A 23,030-nucleotide genomic window follows, 5' to 3' on the forward strand; every position below is an offset into this window, starting at 1 on the left:
ACTTAATCATGCCACTTTGGATTGGGAATCACCCAACCAGATATGCATGATTCTTGGAAACCAAGGTTTTAAATGGATGAATTTATGAAGTCCGGAACTCATACTCGGCAAAATTTTCACTGGGCATAAAAAACCGACCCTGATCTCCTTTTTTATGTCTCACTTCCCTGTTCATATTTGATCATGTATCTCTCTCTTTTTCCCGTCCGCTGCACCCCGTTACGCCCCCTATCCACTCCCCCATTCTCCTCGGTACCATTGTTGCCAATGCTGTTGCTGCACACACCTACGTGCCTATGCAAACCCTTGCCACTTGTCCTAAAAAAAAAACCAACAGCGCACCACGACACCTATGGATACTCACACGACCCGAGAGGTAAATGGCAACCCCTTCCTAAAAATTGCACTTTTTATTATTATTTTCACTGATGAGACACTCCTTGATTTTCATGCCAGAATTTAAAAATTGGAATGGTTAAATATTTAAAAAAATGAATTAAAGCTTATTTGAGCACAAATTGAAGGTTGCTGAAGAATCAACCATCTCTGCAGAAATATCAGATCATCAGAGGGCACTCCATTCAGCAAAACATAAATTTTACAAATTATACTGCCCGAATCCAGTAATGGCAACATACTTGGGAGAAGAAAAATAAGGAGATGGTTCTCTAAAGCAAACTTAACGCATAAAGTTGATGCTTTGGAAAATTTATTCATACAAGAATAAGCAAGTTTTTTTTCCACTGTTCAAGCATCAAGGGGTGTCTTAAGTGGCTACCTTATGTGTTGTGGAAATAGTATTTTTTGAAAAAGAATGTCTGTGTGGCACGCTTTACTGATTATTCACACTCCGCAGTTGCAAAGAAAACTCTTATATTACCTCTAATGACTTCTTATGGCACAAATGAACCCAATTTGCCGTAACATTTTACCTAAGCTTTGCACGCATAGCCACTGGAATGCATTCCCTTTACCTAAATCTATTACTACCTAAATCTATTTCTATTTCTCTCCCTCTTTTCTAGCAGCAAATACTATCTTCTGACTCACCCATTTTCCTTAACTACATATTTTTTATTGACATTCTATTTATTTCTTCGCTACGAATATGGCAGAGGATAAACAGTACTATTGCTCTTTATATTTACAAAATAAGACTGTTTACATTGAAATACTAATAAGTGGTGGTATATTTTAATTTTTGAAGTTGCTATGCAAGTATTTAACTCTCAAATAGTAATTTGAGATACCTAGTTTTTTATTCAAATGCATGCACTTAAAAAAACACTTCCCAAAGGGATTATGAATAATCTCTTGCCTTGCTTTACATTAATGCTGTCTTTATTTTGGAACCAATTAAAATATTTGAGATTTTATTTTGAAAACATTTTATTCCTTAATGTTTGAATGAAAATTTTTCCAAAGATAAAGTATTACTAAATGGTTAATGACAAAATGAGAGTTCCAATTCTGAAATTACTGCTTACATCTCTATCAATATGAGATTTATTTTTTGATGAAATTGATAAGTTTTGAATATATCTACTTGGAAAATACAAAATACAGTTAAGCCATGCATGTTACTTAAGTTTTGTATTTGCTTCTGTTTCATGTAAACACATTTCTTTCCTTATGTTTCATTTCCTCTTGACTATCTTTCATCCTTAGTTCCCTCAAAAGGTGTTATTCGCACTATTACTGAATAGCAAGAGTTTATAGTGGACAGAGGAATTAAAGTTAGGAAAGTGATTGGACAAGGTTTTAAATCATCTACTGATGAGTAAGTATTTTGTATGATGTTACATTGTCATATTGCCAACTAACCAAATTTGCAAATGGAACTAACAGCACCAATGGAGTATAGCGTGAAAACTTAATCTAGTCATCTAAAATCTAGCTAAAGTCTATTTTCTACTAACCATTGGTGGTTTCAACATATCACAAATAATGTTTCAAACAAAAGTGATATTGACGAAGAAGAGATACACAAGTCATTTTTAAATAACTCACCGATAGATTCTCAATGAACATATTTGGCCCTACAGGTTATACAAGTTTCTATATTTCTTGGCCCATACAACCCATAGGCTATATGTCCAACAGTTTTTCAGGCTAAGTAAAAAATATATTGTAGAGCAGATTTTGCTTGCAACCAAAGTTTGAGGGGATGGGATGAATCCTGAATTGTAGGTTACCCACAATACACTCATGCCTTGTATATTTCTAGAGATGCGCTAGTAGGGTTATTTGGAGCCTTGCTCAAAGGATGTGTTATTTTGAATCTATTTTAATAAATGTTGAATTTCAACATAGGTTAGGTCAGAATATAATACTGGTAGCATAGAAATATGTAGACTTCAGTCTACATATTTTCTCTTACAATACGTTTCATCATACTTGATATGTAATATTTCGATCCTGCCATGTGAACAGTGGTGAAACGCACATAAATTGCCTTGAGAAAAAATTTCCCTGGACCGTGAATTGAACCACAGTCCTTTCACTTTCTGGGCCACTGCACAGACCACTATGCTATCCAGCTTCCTGAATTCCCAAGGCAACTGTACTGAAGCCCAAGGTACTAGACGTTAGGCACTTGCAGTCCATCAAGGATGGCAATGCACAGGAGAAAGGACTTCCAAGAAGCCGTGACCGATTAAGAGCCTCAAACTTGTGCTAATGCCACGCATGGCGGCAACATGAAAGCCAAACGAACAACTATGAACAACTGGCCTATATTCATGTCTTGTCATTCAGTTGAGAACCCAAAATAAATAAATCTCTAAAGTTGGCTACCCTTGACAGAATGGTAATTTACTGACACTTTGGGCAGCGATTACACTTTCAAAAAATATATATGTATGACTATAAATATAGCTAAGGCAAATACATAATAACATTAAGTAAAATGAGAGATGTTTTAATATACATTTTGGCCATAAATGGCTGGTTCAGTACCCTTCAAGGTACGGAGAAGGTTTAGCAATTTTATTACATGACATTTGGAATGTTTCCTCAGGGAAAAACTTGTGCAAATGGAAATAGCCCTAAACAAGGTGTGAGAGTACTATGTGAAGATACATGTATCATAGACAAATACAACCTGGCATAAATAATTTTCCTGCACAATTTAAGGATGTAACTCTGACTTAAAGTCTGAGCTGACCTGAAGTACTTACCTTGCAGAAGTACTCATATATATTTTTCTGCCAGGAAAAACTTTTCTTTGCCACTTCTTGAAGCAGCCACTGTATTTCCTAAGACACTTGCACTCGGGCAGAAGAGCAGTCTTTTACAATCTGCACCTATTGGTTAGAGCAATAGAAAATCAACATTAACGAAGCTAGATTTCCTCTTCTGTTCACAAAAATACAATCACTTGTGATGGAAGACGAAAAAACTAAACTCCATTGCTATTTGAGTTTTGATCATAGCGCCTGCAAGGAACATGTAAACCAGTAGGGGTCGTCTCCTTTCTGAACAGGACTATTGATCATAAATGCCCTTTAAATTTATTTCCCTCGTGTTAGGATACAAATGAAAAATAAAATGGCGAAAAAACTTCATAATATACTAGTTTCATAGATAACTCCATGATAAAAAACTTTTTCTAGTGATTTGAAGATCCACTAACCCATTTCCCTAATAGCCAGAACCTCATCAAAGAGGTCTACAATGGGAGGGATTGGCCTCATTCACATATTTTATTCAATTATTGACTGGGACAGAGTTTGCAAAATGAAGACACCCATATTTTCCTGTCTCTCAATCTGTTGCCTAATTCTGAATCGGTTCACAAAGATAAATTGACAGCCTTAAACACTTTGCAGATTAGTTAATGACACCATGAACACACACTTGAGCGTGTCACCGCTTCTCAGCTAATCTCGGCCTTCAACATGGGCTTCGTGTGGTTCATCATTGTTTACTCTACTTGGAGCAATTATTACTGCGATGAACGCTTTCCCCTGAATGAGGATAGGAACCAGAACTCTATTGATGTTACCAACTCATGAAAAGTGGGTGGTAACTTTCTTATTTTTAACTCACAAGAGAATGGCTGAATTGGGATTTTTTTCACCTTAACTTTTCTTTCTCCTCCATCTACTAAATTTTTCCAATGAATTTTGATTTTACTTCCTCAAGAACAACACCATAACTAGTGTTATAAGCCTTCTCTCTTCCATACAGTCTTTGACCTTCTTCAAGTAGGTATACCCTACACACTGTGGAAGACGTAAAATATATCTGCCACAGCCAAGGGTTACAAATGTTTGTACATAATTTCTACTCTAGTCAATAACAATAGACTGCATGCATGTACCTACTTTTGTACTTAATTTTAATTCTTAAATATATCTCCATTCAAAGAGAGATGAATATTCTTACCAAGTGAAAATACCAATGATGAAATAAATATGCCTCTTATGAATTTTGTCCCGAGTAATAGCTATTAATAACACTTCTTCATTCATAACAACTTGCATGTCTACGGCTGTTATGCATGATTAGAATTTTCATCTTCACAGAGTTACTACGAAAGTATTAACCAATGCACAGAACATATTTATCTGGCACACTTATTTGCATCCAAGTTTTTCTCTAAGCTTTTATAATGGTAGACAGAAAGAGTATGATATTAGGAATTTGATTGCAGGATGGTTTTAGCCAGTTATGACTACTGATATGGGTTCTTTGTTTGCTTATATAGTTCAGTTTTGACCTCATATTAATGTTAATATCCTACATATATTATTCAGTGGTGGAGTTGATTTTTTGATGTTTTCTTGCCTAACTATTATAGATTAGAAACTTAAGTAGCCATTAGAACTAACAAATATAGTTTCATGTAAGTATGAAATTGTTAGCTTAACAATTAATATATAGTCCTAGCCACAAGTGTTTCCTGTGAATTACTTTAACTTGTCATCATTTTATGCTAATATCTGTAATATTTTTTTCAAAAATACAGGCCAGTGAGAAGTGAACTGAAAAATTATTTCTGCTCAACTTGATAATGGAATTTTCACGAAATTCATTCCAGCCTTCTTTTAGTAAAATTTTCATTGCATTTTTAATATAAATATTGTTTGTTTCTCTCAGTTAAAGATTTATTGGAAAAATAACTTTTTAATAAAATGCATAACCAGTACTAAAACAGAATTTCCAATGACAGAAGATCTTATGTTCATGCACATTTTCAATTTCAGGTAAAGGATATGCGAGCTGTAAAATTTATGGTGCATGAAATAGGTTATGCATATTATTGCAATTTATTTTTCAGCTGATAATTTTTAAAAGCAAAATGATTTCCAAGGTTTTAAACCAATATATGCTCTAAAAATATATCAAGTCTTCATGAGTAACCTTCAAGTAATTAATGCCTAATTAGCTATCACCCTTTCTTGGGCATCGCAGAAGCTTCCTGTGCAATTTGATTTCCATTTCTATTCTTTGTGGGCACTATGCTAAAAGTGCCGAGGCATTTTTTGCTGATTTTTCAGTAGGTTTGGTAAAAAAATTACGTCATAAAAACTAAAGGTACATTTTCAAAAACTTAAGGAAATCTTCATCATACGTGATTTTACCTTTTTAATGTACAATTTGACGGAATTTTGGTCATATGAGTTAATTTTTGTAATGTAAAAGAAATAGTTAATGTAAAAATTAAATGAATATTGACTATTGAATGATTGGCGAACTATCAGCATCTAAGAGTGACATTGCAGGAGGAGCGCTATCGGGCTCCTGGCACTCTAAGGCCCAGCGCACACGGAGCGATTATTTTGTAACGACAGTTGGGAATCAGTTGCGTCTGCAACCAGTTTGCAACTGAAACAAAACTTCCGTCCACACACGGGTGTAATGACAAAGGGCTGGTTGTAAATCAGTTTCGTCTATTGTGCAATCAGTGGAGTGTTTATTTAGTGCGGTACGTGTTGTTTTTTAGCCCTTGGCTTGGCCGTCAGTGCTTACTATCGCATTGTCAGGTGAAGAAGACGCTGTGAACTATTATCAATACCAAAGACGTTAGATAGTTTGTATTTGTTTAGGACTTCATGCTTCTCTATAGCTCCAACGAGCTTCATGTTGAGTTCTTGATCATTCATTTTGAGATAGACACTATACGGCCTTCAAAATACCACCAAAAACACCACGTGGTCTCGTGCAACTGAAGTCTGCAACGCAACTGCAACCGCGGGCCCATGGTTGTATGTGACTGGTTTCAGACTGGTTTGAGATCGTCAAAAACCAGTCACGTCGTGTGCACCTCCACACTCCAATACAGGGGTTCCCAAACTTTTTTGTACCACGCCCCCCCCCCCCCGCTACACAGATCAGCTTTCCATTTTGCAATACCCTATTTCCACGGTGCCGTACATACCAACTCCTACTTGTACTCATACAAGTATGTGCCTACTTGATACGGTGAGTAGGTAGATTTTTTTGTTCACTGTTGAATACAGTAACACAGAATGGAAAGATTCAATAATTGTACGTATGATGAAAATTAAAATAAGTATTACATGAAAAACTAATTTAATTACTGATACAAAATTTAACATTGTAACACAGATACATTTTCAATTTAAGGAAGATGAAACAACAGGCCTACCTACTTACAAAAACAAAACATAAAATGTAATTTAGTGAGATGGGTGCGCTTGCATGTAGATAAGTTGACAGATCCTGGGTTGAGTTTCAGACAAAGCACAGCGTAGGTCACTTTCGACATCAAGTTTGTTGCGGTACTTGGTTTTGATCGCCACAAGAGTTGAAAACGCTTTTTCGCACATGTATATTGTTGAAAAAGGCAAGTACATCCGAACAGCTTTCTCTGAAACACTGGGGTAAACTTTTAAGTACTTTAACCAGTACTGTAACCTTCTTTGATAAAGTTTACAACTTTATTGAAACTTCACAAAAGCAATTATGAAAAATTAGAAAGACTTTATTTCAAAGATCTGAGAAAATTATTTTTGTAATTTTTTCATTTATTTCATTTGGGTGTCACGCCCCCCCTGGACTTTCTCCACGCCCCCCAGTTTGGGAACCCCTGCTCCAATACATTGTCAAGGTCACAAAACAGTCGCGCGCGCAACTGGTTTGCAATGGTAGTTGTAAAACATTCACACCGTGTGCGCTGGGCCTAAGGGTTAAGAATTTCCACCACATTGTGCCTTGGATCACACACCGCATCCCCTTGTTTTAATGAACCATTTTATCCCCATACAGCAGCCTACCACCGTCACCGATCCCGTGGACGCTCACGCCCAGACTACGAGGAGGAGGAAGAGGAGGAGGTTGAGGAAGGGGAAGAGGAGGAAGAGGAAGAGGTGGAGGAGGAGGAGGGGGAAGAGGAACCAATTGACGAGGAACTCGATGAGGAAGACGAGAGGGCATACCACCGCCGCGCCCGGAGGGGACCCCAGTCAGGGGGTGCCGCACCGCGAAGCCACCGTTCATCTCGGGCCGCCGAGCCTGCCATGGCATATCACCACCGTCGAGGGATGACCGAGGACACGGGCCAGAGGTCGGGTGGTAGGCAGCGGATGGACGATGGGGGCCGCGGTTGGGCGGTTGAGGATCATTCGCCGCACAGGGCATCATCACGGAGGGCCCTCAATGCTATCTGAGAGGCTTCCCACAAATGGAAGGAGACTCAATGTAGCCTTGCGCCCAGGTTTTTGATTTGGTTTATTTGACAAAAATGTATTCCCCTTTCGAAAGAAAATACTCGGTGCGTGAAGAACAGGCAGCATCCAATTGTATCACGGTGTGCATTTGGTTGAAAGGAATTTTCAATTTCCCTCAAAGTTCACCATTGATTTCTTTAAAAAATCCCCAGTGTGGAAGAATGTGAGTTTACATTTGAATGAAGAGATGTTTCCCTTTGAAAAAAATGTGACGACAACAGCAAGGAGCATATCGTGAGGGAAATATTAATCCACTACCCATTGTTTCTTTTTATTTCACTAATTTGATGAAAGGAATTCCATCATAAAAATTCACTTGTGACGCGGAAGAGGCAGCCTGTGGTTGTATTACGAAGAAGCAAAGTGTGTGTGATTGGTGCCAAAAATTGATTCCTTTCCCTCACCTTTCATTTGTTTACCTCTTTGGTGAATCACCTTGGCAAAAGAGTGTGCAAGTCCAAAAGCATCAAGTGATATATTCCTGTTAAATTGGCAGAGATAAAAGTACGAAATGTTGAGTGAAGGCAGTGATGAGCCAGTAAGGAATGTATTGCCAGTGAGAGTGAAAAACACTTCCCTACGTTTTCGTCCATCATCAGTGGGATACGCAAAGGAAGTGTTTTTGTGAAGCAAAAAGTGAGTTCTTGCTAGAAGTCTACTCCTCCCACATATCCAACCCTGATTTAAATAATTTGAGAAAAAGAAGAGATCGCAGCCACGGGCCAAGGCTATTCGATAGAAGTTAAATTCCACAAGTGGTGACCCATGATGTGTAATGGCCTTCAATTGTTTGAGATGCACGGTTACTAACCCTCCCATTCCCTTCCTTAATACAGGGTTCAAAGAAATCTCGAGGTCATCAGCCTCAAGGTCATTTCAGCTCTGTAGATTTGTTGGTATTGTGGTCCAAAAATTACAAACCTTGAAATGGAACTTTTGGTGTTAAGCTTTCTTTCTTAATTGCATAATCTAATCAACAAATATAGACCAACACTGATATTTCAAAATTATTAAGAATAATCCCCAACTTTGCAAAGGTCTTATGAAGTATGCACAATGATCTCAGACTTATGGATTCATTTGCATCGGACCTAGCTCACTACGTACATGATAAGTGGACATCTCTTAGGAAATGAAATAATTTGTGGTTCATGATATTCAACACTACCTGACCACAATACCCCTAGCAGTTAGATGGGAAGCCCTTGTTCGTTCAGGAGAACTGCAGCAACTTCATGTGCGTACTGATGGAACAGGTTCTGGTGATAAAACCGAACTGTCCCCTTATTGACTTCCACTTCCGAGCTTTCCCTAACAGGGAGTGTGATCCTTTGTTTGACCATATAATTAATTGATTCCTTTCGTTGAGCAGAATATTAAGTGATATATATTGGAATATTGGACAAAGACTATGCTAATTTTTTTTTCAAATATCGGGGAATTTAAAAAAAGACTGTGTTTGAAGGAGTTAAGAAGAGGAAAGAGGAAGAAATGGTTGAAAATATGTATTGTGTTTTTAAATGACCAATGCGACTGACTAATGCTGAAGTTAAAAAAAACCAGAGAGTGTCAGATAAAGGGAGAGAGAGAGAGAGAGATAAAAACATTTCCTGCCTTAATTTAGTGAGCCTGCTGTTGATATTTAATATTTATCTAGTGAGTATGTGAGTGTGTATAATCTTTCTATGGGTATGCACTCCCACATACACAATATTACTGTAAATACATATATAAATATACACATAATTCTGGATTTTTTATATGAATAACTGATATCATTTACCTGCTTATGTACTGAGCTCTATATGTATGTGTTAACTGATTTATTTCATTTCCATAGGTAAAGTGGTTAGGAGTATGTAGTACATAAAATTGAAACTGAATGATTTTATGCTCCTCATGAAAATCAAATTTAGTTGAGAGAATTTTACCTAAATACTCAGAAAGATCATCGACATGAAATCACCATGCATATCCTACTAGAACTGCATTAGTTAATTTTAATATACATATACGATATGAACGGGGAGTGATGCTATTTGACAGATTATATTGAATATATTCTAAGGTTATGTTTGCTATTAAGTTGTTCAAGCATTTCAGGCTTGGTTCAAAAAATTAAATTTTTAAGAGAATTTGATTTTAAGATTGAGAATAAAAGAGAAAATATATTTTTAAAACTCCATAATTGAAATGATACGACATGAATTAGCTTGAGATAGCTTGATTGAGGTGTTTTATAAAATACCTTTAGCTTCAAAAATATGTAAATATTTCATGGATCCTTGCTTCCCAAAACAATTTAAACTGCAGTTCATCACAAGAGAATACATATACATATATATAAAATTTTCAATCTAGTGAGGGTGAAATACATCTGCCTGGACTCTTAGCTTTTACAAATAGGACTATCTCTTCAAAGAGAAGGAGATAGTGTAACTAATTAACTTTGTATTTATACCAATAATTACACACTTTACTTTCTCCCAGGATTGTCAAAAAATAATCTGGCATACTACATACAATTACAATACAGTTACAAGAATTCAAATGAATCGCCTGTTAAATTACTAATTAATTATGCCATTAATATAACAACAAGTAAATTTGCTAATATTCAATTAATTTTATACCCATTTTCACTCGATTCTAAGAATTATTCTTAAGTTATATGAATATAAAATATTTACCCCATCCACTAATTCTGAAAATGGTATCTATAGAATAAAATAATTGCATACCTAAAACTATAATATCTCCTTTCTTGTCCAAATCCCTACTTATAAATTAAAGCATGCTTGAAATTGGGAAAATTTTAAAGTTCTAATATTCTTGTTTCTAAAAAATGGGTGATTAATTTCCTCATCACTATCAGTGTTAAAATTCACAAGGAAAGAGAGATGTATATTATAATGAGATAGATTTAATATCACTGTTGAAAGGTCACTATTTTATTGTTCAGATCTTCAAAACCATATTAATAAACTATTCATTGGAAAGGTAGCTTCAAATAACCTGAGCAAGTAAGAGATATTTAAGCTGATTTATGTTCACAAACATTGAATTGGAATGGGGTATGAAGGACACATTTATTATTTTAAGGGTGGATATTATCCAGAATCTCTGTGATTTCCATCATAAAAAGCTAAGAATTAATTTTTTTCCTCAGACTTTGACATAAATAGACACATTTCCTGGTCTGGGCTAAGTAGGCTTACTTACTTCAGTCCATGTTACAGACATGATATTTTGATGTTAGCAATTTTAATTTGGCATAATATGCAGTTCATATTATCTTATCAATTTGAATGAAATTGGGAAAATTAACTTAAAATTTTGGAAATAAAAGAGAAAAATATGTTCTGCATGGCAATATATTAAGCCCTCTTTAATAATGTGTATCATCTCAGAAAAATATTCGATTATGTGCAAACTTGCACAACTAAGTCGACCACCAATTTCCACCCAGAGAGTTTTATGAAACAGTAGCATTACTTCTCACTTACAACAGCTTTTGATAGCAAGTTGATACAATAGTTATGAGCTAAAGGAATGCTGTTCATTTTACCATTGGGTGTGATTATGTTACACACTGCATAAGCCAGATTTAGCTTTTTTCCTGGTATTTTCTCTTTTATTTTTTTAACACACATGGGTTTTGACAAGATAAAACTTATTTTAGTGATTGTTCTAGGATTACCTCAGCACCCAATTAAGAAATGTCGAAAGAGCAAGATTTTCTATTAAGATTTGCAATTCTACCCATGCCAATGGTCGATACTAACTAAGTTTAGGGAGTAAGCCCATGAAATGATAATAAAAATTAGAATACAAATCACCAATATCACACGACTGTTTAAAAGAATATAAAGTTAGGAATTCACGTTAACAGACTTATGATTCTATCGAAACTTCTGTCAAAAAGCATCAATTTCCAAAATTGAGGGGGTGTAGAATTCTCAACTGCTCTATGTAGGCTTACTTACGAACCAACCTAGTAAAGACACAAACATTTGATCATGGCACACAACTCTTGGCACAGTGTGAAGGGTATTTTTTTTGAAGTTACTCATCTCTCTCTCTCGGTAGAAATGTTTTTACAAATGAATATGAATGACTGAGAGTATATATTGCAGTTGTTTCACCCTTGCATGAGACTGAGAACCCACACCTTCATTACCACCTACTATATTTTATCTACATACAATTAAGAAGTAACTCAATTATCACTGTTAATCATGTAGTATCTTAGTCATAAGCTGAGCTTACATATATATTTTTTCCAAAGGATATACATCATGGGAAAGTTAATTTTTATTTTTGCCATTGTTTATCAAATTATTTGTTTTGAATGTATAAATTTTTGTTGACTATGTTCTGGAATGTCCATATCTTTATAAAAAAATTAGTTTTACCTGAATTGCCCCTGCAATATATCTTAATACGTATATATATATACATATAGGCTTTCTATTTTAGTGGTTGGATACATTCATTCTACTTAGTTAAAAACATTGAACAAGGATTTAAGTATTTTAAGTAGCTCTGAAAGGTCAGAAGGCAAAGAAAAATTTGTTCATGTAAATTACGACCAAAGTTTATTTTGCCCAATTAAATTATTTCTATTCAATCCTCATAATTTTCTTATTTCTCTCATTCCTATGTGCACTTATTGGTACCCTGAATTTTAAAGATTAACTTGATATGATTTTCTGGAACTAAATATAAATTAATACTTGTGCTCCTGCGCAGTTATGGCGCAGAACATCAAATGGTGCATTGGCATATTCTACTATGTTAATTCAAATATCCCATTTTGATATTCAGATGTTCTCAACCTATCAAGTGCATTTTATACTAAAATGCTTAAAAGCATTAGATTAATTGGTAATAATCCAACTGTTAACAGCTAAGAATTTCAAATTATACCTTTGAATATTGCCATTGGACTCAAAATGCAGTTTCCTTTACAAAAGAAAATTGATGACCACAATGCATCAAGTTTTCATTTCATGAAATTTTGGCTTTTTTTCATGAATATCTTAAACATTGTAACAGGTACCCTTTAAAGTTAAATTCAATGCAAAATTATATTTTTCTGGGTAACTTATTTCATTGAACAAATTACCTTGTTTAAGATTTCAATTACAACAACTTTTAATGCTGCATTTAAAATGAAAAATTTGTTATCAGTGGTATCAAGAATAATAATAAATTATTGATACTAATACTTTTATCTCAGATAATCTTAAAATCCTCGAAAATAAGCCAAAAATGAACCTTACAGAGCAATTACTTATGATTTTTCTTGCTTTTGAAATTGCATCCATCAACATTATCTGGTTAATAAGTAATGTTGATTCTTGGTAAAGCTAATCATCTCATATGTATACTTAGTGAAACACAGCGACAATGCTGTGGGAAATGCATCCTTAGCCACTCCCAACATTTTTATTACTTTCCTCGCATTGCAATATAGGATTATTGTATTGTTCTATATGCGTTTCAATGAAGTCTATATTTACAAATTCATCTGCTATTCCTTAGGGGAAAATTTAATTAAAGAATAAAAAACATGAAGTTTGTCCATAAATCAGCATGTAGAAAGTTAACCTCCTAACAATAAAATTTAACTGTCGGCTGTGGATGGTCCCTTGGGGTTGTGCAATCAATGACACAATGCTAGGAAAGATTACAAATACAATTAAGCATTATTTCATGAGATTATGATGAGTTATAGAGAAAGCTCAAGTATTACAATATGTAGTATTTTTGCATGGAATACTTTAATTTAGGTAACATTTGTATTTTTCACTGAAAAAGACATTCAATTTCAGAACAAAATTTAGAGACAACAAGATAATATACCCAACAATAAACATGATGCCGCAGAGTAAAGAGTACATTAAGTGAATTTTAAAATTTTGGTTGATTTGTTTCTTTATCTAGCACAGATCGTGATAAGGTTAATGCATGTATCAGTTGTTTTGGGATGGAGTCTTCTGTTGAGAGGTAACAAGAGAACTATGTAAACAAAATGTCAGCCTATGGTTAAGAAATGGCTAGAAGATAAGACATGAATATCTTGGAGGATGTGAAGATGTGGAAAAAAACAAATTTCCTTCCTAAATATCCTTCCATGTGGTTGGAACCAAATATTGTAAATAAATACTTTTTATCACTGAAGAATATCACAAGTGTTTTACTGTGACCTAAAACTGATGGACCCTCGCACAAGAATGTGACCTTAACACATATTGCAGAGCTGAATACTGAGTCAAACTAAGATGTAACCCCCCAGTGGGTCACTCCTAGGTTACTCCAATAACGTTGTTTGTTAATATAACAAAAATAATAATAATAAAATGCCTTTATTTGGGCAAGGTTGAGTCTAAGAAGTCCCCTCTTCCACCTAACCCCTCGATATAGTCTAGGCACACACATTAGCATGAAGTTTACTTCTCTTATTCTCATTTTTCATAGTTTACATGACTTACTGTGGTGCTCCACAAAGTCGCTTTGCAAATAGGTAGACAACCGACAACACACCAATGAAAACACAAGGGGGAGCTCTTAGAAGGTTACAACCACAGGGGCTGGGGCCCAGTACTACAACTGGTATACTTGCATTCCCAGGGAGGGGAGTGGAAGGGAAGGAAAAATGATTGAGGTGCCTCCGCAATAAGGAGCCTGACAATGACAATGCCTCTTGGATAGGGATAGGAGTGGTAGGGTAGGATAGGGAATACCCTTGCCACTATGAAAGCAGACAGGGCCCACTACAAGAGAAACCATACTTTATTGTGCCAATGATTTCGGAAGACTTTACTCTAAATAAGTTAAATCTAAAGATCAAATCGTTGGATGACCGACAACACATTCACCTTTTTCTCTACTTCTGCAATAAATAGCTCAATGAAGGCATTTTGTCCAGTTGATGCTGTAAAAGTGATACTTAACAACAAAGTGCCAAGAATGGTCAAAGAAGGGATGGATACTTAATTGATTTACTAGTTTTACTAATCTTCCTAACAAAAATCTTTCATCTCCTGAAACTTTTTCCCTCTTATTTGGACCATTGCATAATAATATTGATTGTTTGAGGCGTAACTTGGCGAAAGCGATTCATTATTAAAATAAAAAAGAAGAACTTTGTGCTTTCACATTAATATTTATTCACACATTTACAATCATGACTTTTGACGTTGAAACCATGGTCGTAAATTTGTGAATAAATATTAATGTGAAAGCACAAAGATCTTCTTTTTAATTTTAATCATTGCAAAATATTTTTGTAGAGTCAGAGGCAATAAAATGAAAATTCAAAAAAATTATTTTCAACTCCTTTTAAAATCCTGTTTCTTTACTTGAATCATTGTACAGAAAAACTGAAATTTATTATTATAACTTAATTTCAATTAAATAAAAGTAAAATATGGTGTCAAATTTAAACTGACAACACATACCAAAGTCATTTCATTCAGTTCATAAAAAAATATTTATTCATCTTGCTAACTTCATAGCTGTAAAAAAAGGAACCAGCAAAATCCTAATTTCCAAACGCATATTAATTGCATCTTAATTTATCAAATATGTAACCCCTCAAAACCCTTGGCCATTTGGTAGCTTGGCTGTTCCTTTGATGCAAGTTTCATGAAATACATTTCCCCTAAAAGTGGTGTAACTAGGAATATGCTTTGCAGGAGAGATGGGGGAGGGCCTGCCCCCCCCCCCCCCCCCCCATTTGGGAAAATTTTGGAAAAATGGCATGCCTGCAAATATATTTTACATAATTTTGGCACTTAAAATTTGGGTTTCATTAAAAGGTTGCATTAAAATTTACTATAAGTCAAAACTAGATAATCTGCATTTATCTGAATATAGTCCCCCCCTTTTTTTCCAAAAATGCCTGTGGTAAAGTTAATGGGGGACTATATTCAAATGCATTTTTAAAATTTTTTCCCAAAACTGAGGTCTCAAAATTAGGGGGGGGGGGACTAAATTCAGAGGGGGACTATATTCGGAGAAATACGGGAGTTTTGAATACTATTTTTATTTCTCTGAGGCTTAGGGGGGGATCTATCACCCTCATTCCTTCCCCCCCCCCCCCCCCATAGTTACGCCACTGTTCCCTAATACTATGGATGAGATTCTATGATGTATGATCTTAGATTTTCCGGCATATCAGTCGCAGAAAAGTTTCTCGGGTTTTCCACCGGTTGATGTCGTCCATGTCTCCCGACGTTTCGATCCGCGACTTGCTGATCATTCTCAGGGGATCTTCCGAATGCCGTTCTTTGAAAATTTTCCAGCATATATACACCCCATCCGAGGTCAGGTGTAACCTATTTTGAGATTCTATGAGTGAGATTCTATGAGTTTTCCCTCAACCATTTCATATTCCCAGGCTTTTACCTGATTACCTGAGTTTGTAGCAACCCAACTCAGTGAATCAGCCTAAAGAATGTTTTATATACATTTGGAGCTCACCTTAAACTTAGCCGCACGCATGTGGTACCACACTTTGGAGGTGGGGGAGCAAGTTTCTTTCCCCCTGGGTCACTTCACACTTCAAGGACATTTTCAGAAGTGTTCAAATTCTTCCACCTGGATTTGAGCACGATGATTAGCACAATGGTTAGCCCATTGGGCAACCATGATCCCCTTATTAAGTGCAATGAAGATATTTTTTCCAGGTGAAGCCACTGAATTCATGTCGGCAAATTGTCCAGAACAGTCAAAGAGAGAGAACTAATGATCACAGGGTCGCTACAAGATTTCAGAATTCAAATTTCCTGATTTTATCACATTTTCCTATCAATATTTACATAAAAGTTTCAAAGAGTATGGGTCAATAATATTGAAAATTACTTAAAAAATGAAATTCCTTAAAATAAACACAAGTAATACAGCAAATGGTAAATTTAATTTCAGTGCTAAAAAGTCACAAAAACAAAGTCTCTGATTTAAGAGTTAGCATAGAGGTCCTCTTAATTTGAACGTGATGACAAATTTTCCCTGATGGAATGGAAAAGTTTCCCTGGCCCATTTCAAATCCACTTACTATTCCCTGAACTGGAGCAACCCCGAATCAGAGATTTTAAAAAGCATGAAAATCAGCAATTATGGCATACAGTGGCCCCCCCTCTAGGAGCAAAAATCTTTCAAAAGTCTTTAGCCAACATCAGTACTGAATTGAAATGAAAGTATTTAACAAATATTCTTTAAACCCACGAAAAATGATTTGTATTAATATCAAATACGAAACTAAAATAAAATATTTTTTCAAGGAAATAATCTCATAAACTAAGTGCTGTCATAATTTTCTTAAAATGTTGGTTTCATTCACCTTTTCCATGCTAAATTGTCACAACTTGTCTTGCCCTTGATTGAATATACATGAATTTTCTCACAGTAAAAGTAAACATATTTCCAATTAATGAAATTGATCATCATTACCAAAATCATCCACACACAAAATTACAAACCTATTAATGCTCTCAGAAGGATCGTTATGTAAGACTTTAAAGAAAAGGTTAGTGAAGAGTTTGATCTGGAGTGTAGCGCTCTACGGTGTGGAAACGTGGACATTGAGGAAAGACGACGAGAGAAGATTGGAGACATTCGAGATGTGGGTATGGAGAAGAATGGAGAGGGTGAAATGGACAGTGAGGAAAAGGAACGGCGAAGTGCTGGATATGGTTGGTGAGGAGAGGCAGCTTTTAGATGAGGCACGGAGGAGACAGAATGTATGGATGGAGCGAATACTTAGCGGGGAGGGGATGTTGAAAATGGTGTTAGAGGGTAGAATGTTAGGGAAACGAGGGAGGGGAAGAAAAAGAATAGGATTTTTAGATAGATTGAAAGGGAGTAGGCCTTACAGTGAATTTAAGAAGGCAGCACTGGAAGGAAAGGCGGGCTCCCAGATCACTTCTTTAGTACTCCATCGAAACCTACCTTAATCGGTAGAATACTGTAGTAATAATAATAATGCATCTCACAATGGAACATTTTCTTGTACCTATTCAGGGTCACCAGTTAAATATTAAGCTAGAAGTTCCTTGAATGAAAGATATTCCATGACTTTTCAGAGGAGAGATCACTCAGGTAATCTATTATACCACAGAGGTTGTCAGTGATGGGGTGAATGGACAAGCAATGGTGGTTTGGGCCTGAGTAAGCGATCTCATTCCCTGTAAGAATTTTTTAGGTGAAAGGGAAAAATAAGTTAGGATAAAAAAAATCTTCCCCAATCAGCCATTCTCTTCTAAGTTAAAAAAATAAGACAGTAAAATCTGCTTCCCACATTCCACGAGCTGCATATCCCATCAGAGTTTCAGTTCAATGACTGGTTGAAGGAGAACTACTCATTGATGGAAGGAATGACTCGCCAAAGTGTGAGCAACAAATAAACCAAGGAAAGTCAAGGAGAAGTAGGATCCCATAGCATCATCAACTAATCACCAAATTGGGTAAAAATCTCGGATTTGAAATGGATCAGAGAAGACCCATCCATTGGATTAGGGAAAATTTATGTTGTGTCAATTGTATTCGAGAAACAGCTAAACTGTCGCATGGCTTATGGCTTGCGACTTTGACACATAAAGATGTCATTGATTTGCCTTTGGAAATTAGGAGTTTACAAGTTCCTTTTTTCCTATACGTAATTAAGTTGAGCAAAGTGAATCATTACTATTTTAAAGGGTTATATCCTTTGATTTTTTTCCACAAAAAGTTCCAGAACCAGCAGATGCATCGGAAAATTGAAAAAAATATGATCTTTTACATTTTTCCAACTCCATCACAATAAAGGTTTTTTAAAATTTGGTGAATCAGCCCATCGTACTATACGTAGATATAATACAATAAATGGCAAAGCAATACAGAACCCCTAGCGTGAAAACAATACATGTTCTGAAGGAAAATAAAATCACTAACATGGGGGCAGTGGACGAAAAAATATTTATGGGGAGGAAATAATTAGCTCAAAGACATGAACCATCTGAATGCACTAAAGAAGAAGAGATAGAAGTAAGAGAAACAGAGACATTCTAAAGGATCATATCAAAGATAGAATGGGTGTACATGATGATGAATGGTGGAGTGTCTTTAAGAGCAGACAAAGAAGAAAAAAGGAACCGTATCGATACATACGTATTGATACGGTTCCTTTTTTCTTCTTTTACATATGTACTAAAAAGGAACCGTATCGATCTGATCAGTACTTGGGTTTGACTCTTATAAAGTAATGAGAGCTAAATATCTTTGACATTAAAATCTTTACTGCAGTAAGGACTTGGCTAAATCAGCAAAGAAGAAAATAATGCTTTTTATATTAAACATATTGCCCCGTACATAATATTAGTTTGGGAGGAAAAAGCTGTTCACAAACTAGAAAAAATGCTTTTTCTAACCATAATTAATTGTCTTTAAAGTGCTCTCAGAGAAAATTGCCTGGAGTGTATTGCTTACTAGAGCACTACAAAAAAATTGTGATGTTCACACACCCATTTCAAATATTCAAACATTTCTCAGGATTCAAGAGAAAGGAAATGATAATATGCTACGATGATTCACAGGGAAAATAAAAACTGCAGCAATTATGAAGATCTTTCATCATAATGAAAGAAAAAAATGTTAAGACAAGAAGCTAAATTAGAGTATGTAGTGAGTAGGCATGCAAAATAAAAGTTGAAAACTCAATGATTTCATACAACATGATACCATACATATTTAATCAAAGCTCAGATTTTTTCTACAATATTCTATAGTTGAACTAAGCAGTCTCAAAACCTCTATTTTCCATTGAGATTTACCAAACATTGAAAACCATGAGAAATTTACTAAAATTATGACGACCTATGATATAGTTTATAATCATTCAGTGCAAAAAATACCATTCCTTACCACGGTGACTACATCTTCAAAGAAGTTGATGCAGATAAAAAATAAATTATAGAGTAATTTAGTTAATTTTTAAGATAGCAGACAAAGATATGGGCACTGTAAGTTTTACACAAATAGTTGACAACTGCATTAGCATGGCTCCTTACCAAATTCTCACCTGATCAAATGAGGCTGGATTAAACTTGGTCAATTACAAAGTTTGACGCATATTTACACATACTATTAAACGCTTCTTAAATATTCATGGCTATACTGTATGCATAATAGATCAATCCCCAAATTTTCGGCACGGACTATATTTCGCGAGAGGAACCATATGAAACACGTACTAAGCACGATGTTCAGTATCCGCTATTTTACACTACTTCGTCCTCTCTCGATATAAATTATGAACGGCCAATACTGCAGTAACAGTAATCTTACCTGGATTTAGTTGTGTTGTTTTCAAATACGAGAAATAAATCTCTTTCTGACACCTTGATAATATCCTCGACACAATCTTCCAACAATCCACATTTGACAGACACCAATACATGGCCTTTGTGATGATCCTCAGATACCAACATGGATTTCACTGCCGCATTTATTAATTAACTTCTTACAATCCACAGGTATGCAATTATTTTCCGCTAAAAGATTAGACACTTGAGTATTAATGCACCTTGACGCGAATTCGAGCTACGAACTTTTAAGGTTTTCGCGGCCGCATGCGGTGCATTCGAAACAACTGCATACCGGACTGCAAAGATCTAACCGCCACCTTTGAAATCACATAGGGAACCTTCATTTGGTTTGTCATTCATTTGTGTCCATGTATCATTCTCCTCTACCAATGTAAAGAAATTTTTTAAGGAATTAATTATTTTGTGACTTGTTCTCACCGTGAATCAGTGAGCCCTCCGATCATAGCAATGGAATTTTCTTTGAACGCGATCGTTAAGGGTGTATTCACAACTTGGCTCGGCGTTGCGTCGACGCAACGCGAGCTATCGCCCATCGGCAAAGTTTGCCCTTCATAGCTGAATCATTCCGGATGGAGGTATGGCTAAAATGTAGTACCTTTCCATTGAGTTACCGATATTATAATAATATTTGGTGAACATTTTGTATCTAGCAATGATTTTTCAGTTCAGAACCTAGAGTGGCAAACATTTTTGATGAACTTCCTTACGTTGGTACTTATTGCCCTTTTAAATTTTCTAGACAAGAATATGTTTATAAATCGCATTTTGGAATGGATTTGTTGTTATCAACACATGGGCAAGCATTTTCGATGAATATTTTTGTGTAATCACTGATCTTTTTCAAAGGCCAAAATTTCTGACGAATATACCCGAGTAATAAATAATATTTCAAAAGTGGTTTACTGTTACCAGCAGGTTAGGTAAAAGTAGAAATATCCCTTAACTATTGTTATGCCTACATATATGTATGTACATGCCTACTAAATATTCTTATGCAAACATTCCTCATCTATAAAATACTCTGCCTCTCTATCTCCTATATTCATCGATCACCAACCGTAGGTGGTGGTGGAGTAAAAGGTCCTCCCCTACCATATGGAAGGTCACAGGCAGTGGTTTAGCCGGGGGGGTTAATAAATAAATACAATTATTTTCATTCATAAAAGAAAACAAAATATTGAAAAATCATGAATTTACAAATATATTATGTAAAAAATTAAGTTTTTTCGATTATGAAAAGTGTTATAATTAGTTTAAAACCCATTATTTAGTACCCTGTTTTTCAAAAATTTTTCCCCTGGTTTTAAACACCCCCGGAAGAAATTCCTGGCTACGCCACTGGTCTCAGGTTTGAATCCTGCCTGGGTAAGGTGCTCCCATACAGGGCATTGGTATTGTGATCACCCAAAGTTGATATTCGTTAGATTCCCCTGTTGTAAAGACCTTTACTGTACTGTTTTCTGGGTAGTGGAGATGAATAAGGTTAAAAAATTAATAGCATTCTCTTCCTCCTACCTCATGAATTCAGTATCTACCAAGTAACATGTGTGTTTGGAATCCTCGCCCCTATCGTTCTACTTCAACTATCAGCTATGCAAGTGTTTTCATCTCTTTCAGAAGTATTCTTTTTTGCAAGCTTTTTAAGTGCTTTTTTGTCTTTTTTCATCCAAACGTCAAATGTGATCTTTACATAATAGTTAGCTATATATCAGCATGGATTGTTGAAGTTATCAACAACTACCTAGATAGAGTGAAAACGTTTTTATTGACTATACTGGAAACATGAAAAATGAAAAGTGAATTTATAAGGAACAGCATTGACTTATTAGTGCATTGTGTGGGTCAAACCAACTAGAAAAAAATAGATATCGACAGTCTTTTAGTACACTATCGATTGACATTAAAATGTATTTAGTCTGGTTTTTCAACATGGTATGATGCATGACAAGCATTTATCCCTCGTGATGATATGCCATCACGAGGGATAAATGCTTGTATGCAACTCATATATACATATATGTTTTGGGGGAGTAACGGATATTCCTGAAGACAAGTTGCCAAGACTAGTTGCATCTCATTAACACAACATTTTCGTTTGAATATGCTGCCGGAAGCTGCAGAATTTTTCACAGTATTCGTAAACTTCTGTTTTACCATGATATTGCCTATCTAATATCTCCCCATAACCTCTGAACTCATCCAAGTATGTACCTCCACCCCTTATGGTACTTACCTGGACCATGTGTTTGTGATGAATAATTTGTTCCTCCGGCAAAATATTTCTGCTTTCTCATCCCAAATTCAAATTGTACAATCTCTTTCCCGTCCCTGACTAATGCACTCCAGTCCATCATTACTAGATAGACTGTGTTTGGGAGTTTATAGATTAAACTTCATGCTCTAGGTTGAACTGAGAAAGATGTGGAACAGTTTTCTCTCAATGATTCAGCCAGTGGCGTCAATGGCACAGCGTGGGGGGAGTTTTAGGGGTTAAAATCCCCCCCAGAGCTCAGAGAAATGCTTAATTTTAATCTATTTTACTTAATTGGATTGATGTTACTGATAAAATAGTGTAAGGATCAATAATATATCCCTCATAAAGCCATAAAACTCACCATTTTTAACCATTTATCTTAAAATTCCGCAATTCATTAATCTTGCACCTACCACTTATCCTGGTGGGTATTCTACACCCCAAACACCACGGTATTAGTTGCACTTAAACCCCCCCCCCCCCAGCCTTAATTCATGGCTGCACCCCTGAGTGGCGTAACTATGGGGATAGATCCACCTCCCAAAGCCTAAGAAACTTTTATAGTATACTAATTTTTTCCCTTCTGCGATGATTTACCGCAGAATTATGAATGAAACCCAAATTTTAAGTGCCAAAATGGAGTAAAGTGTATTTCCAGGCATTTCAGATTTCACAAACATTCCTGTTTCCTGGGGCGTGGGGGTGAGG

At 35.6% G+C, this 23,030-nt stretch overlaps 1 protein-coding gene and 1 long non-coding RNA gene across 9 annotated transcripts in view; one reads left to right on the plus strand and one right to left on the minus strand.

Annotated features, from left to right (window-relative positions):
* Window positions 1–13,888, plus strand: part of LOC124168785 (voltage-dependent L-type calcium channel subunit beta-1) — a 788,354-nt gene extending 774,466 nt beyond the window's left edge. For 5 of the 8 annotated variants that reach the window (XM_046547091.1, XM_046547095.1, XM_046547090.1 and 2 more), the window contains 2 exons: window positions 338–376; window positions 7,237–13,888. In XM_046547091.1, the coding sequence (XP_046403047.1) occupies window positions 338–376; window positions 7,237–7,637 (440 nt within the window). In that variant the 3' untranslated portion in view covers window positions 7,638–13,888. Of the gene's footprint in view, window positions 1–337; window positions 377–1,668; window positions 1,781–7,236 lie in introns of all 8 variants that reach the window. The other 3 variants (XR_006866983.1, XR_006866984.1, XM_046547092.1) reach the window with 3 other exon arrangements.
* LOC124168786 overlaps window positions 1–20,311 on the minus strand; it is a 42,112-nt gene extending 21,801 nt beyond the window's left edge. Inside the window, exons 1-2 of the long non-coding RNA XR_006866985.1 lie at window positions 20,028–20,311; window positions 3,180–3,305 (exon numbers count right to left, since the gene is read on the minus strand). This is a non-coding gene — a long non-coding RNA (uncharacterized LOC124168786). The remainder of the gene's footprint in view (window positions 1–3,179; window positions 3,306–20,027) is intronic.
* Between the last annotated feature and the right edge of the window lie 2,719 nt (window positions 20,312–23,030).

Source organism: Ischnura elegans, chromosome 12 (assembly GCF_921293095.1).
Source record: "Ischnura elegans chromosome 12, ioIscEleg1.1, whole genome shotgun sequence".
Lineage (NCBI taxonomy): Eukaryota > Metazoa > Arthropoda > Insecta > Odonata > Coenagrionidae > Ischnura > Ischnura elegans.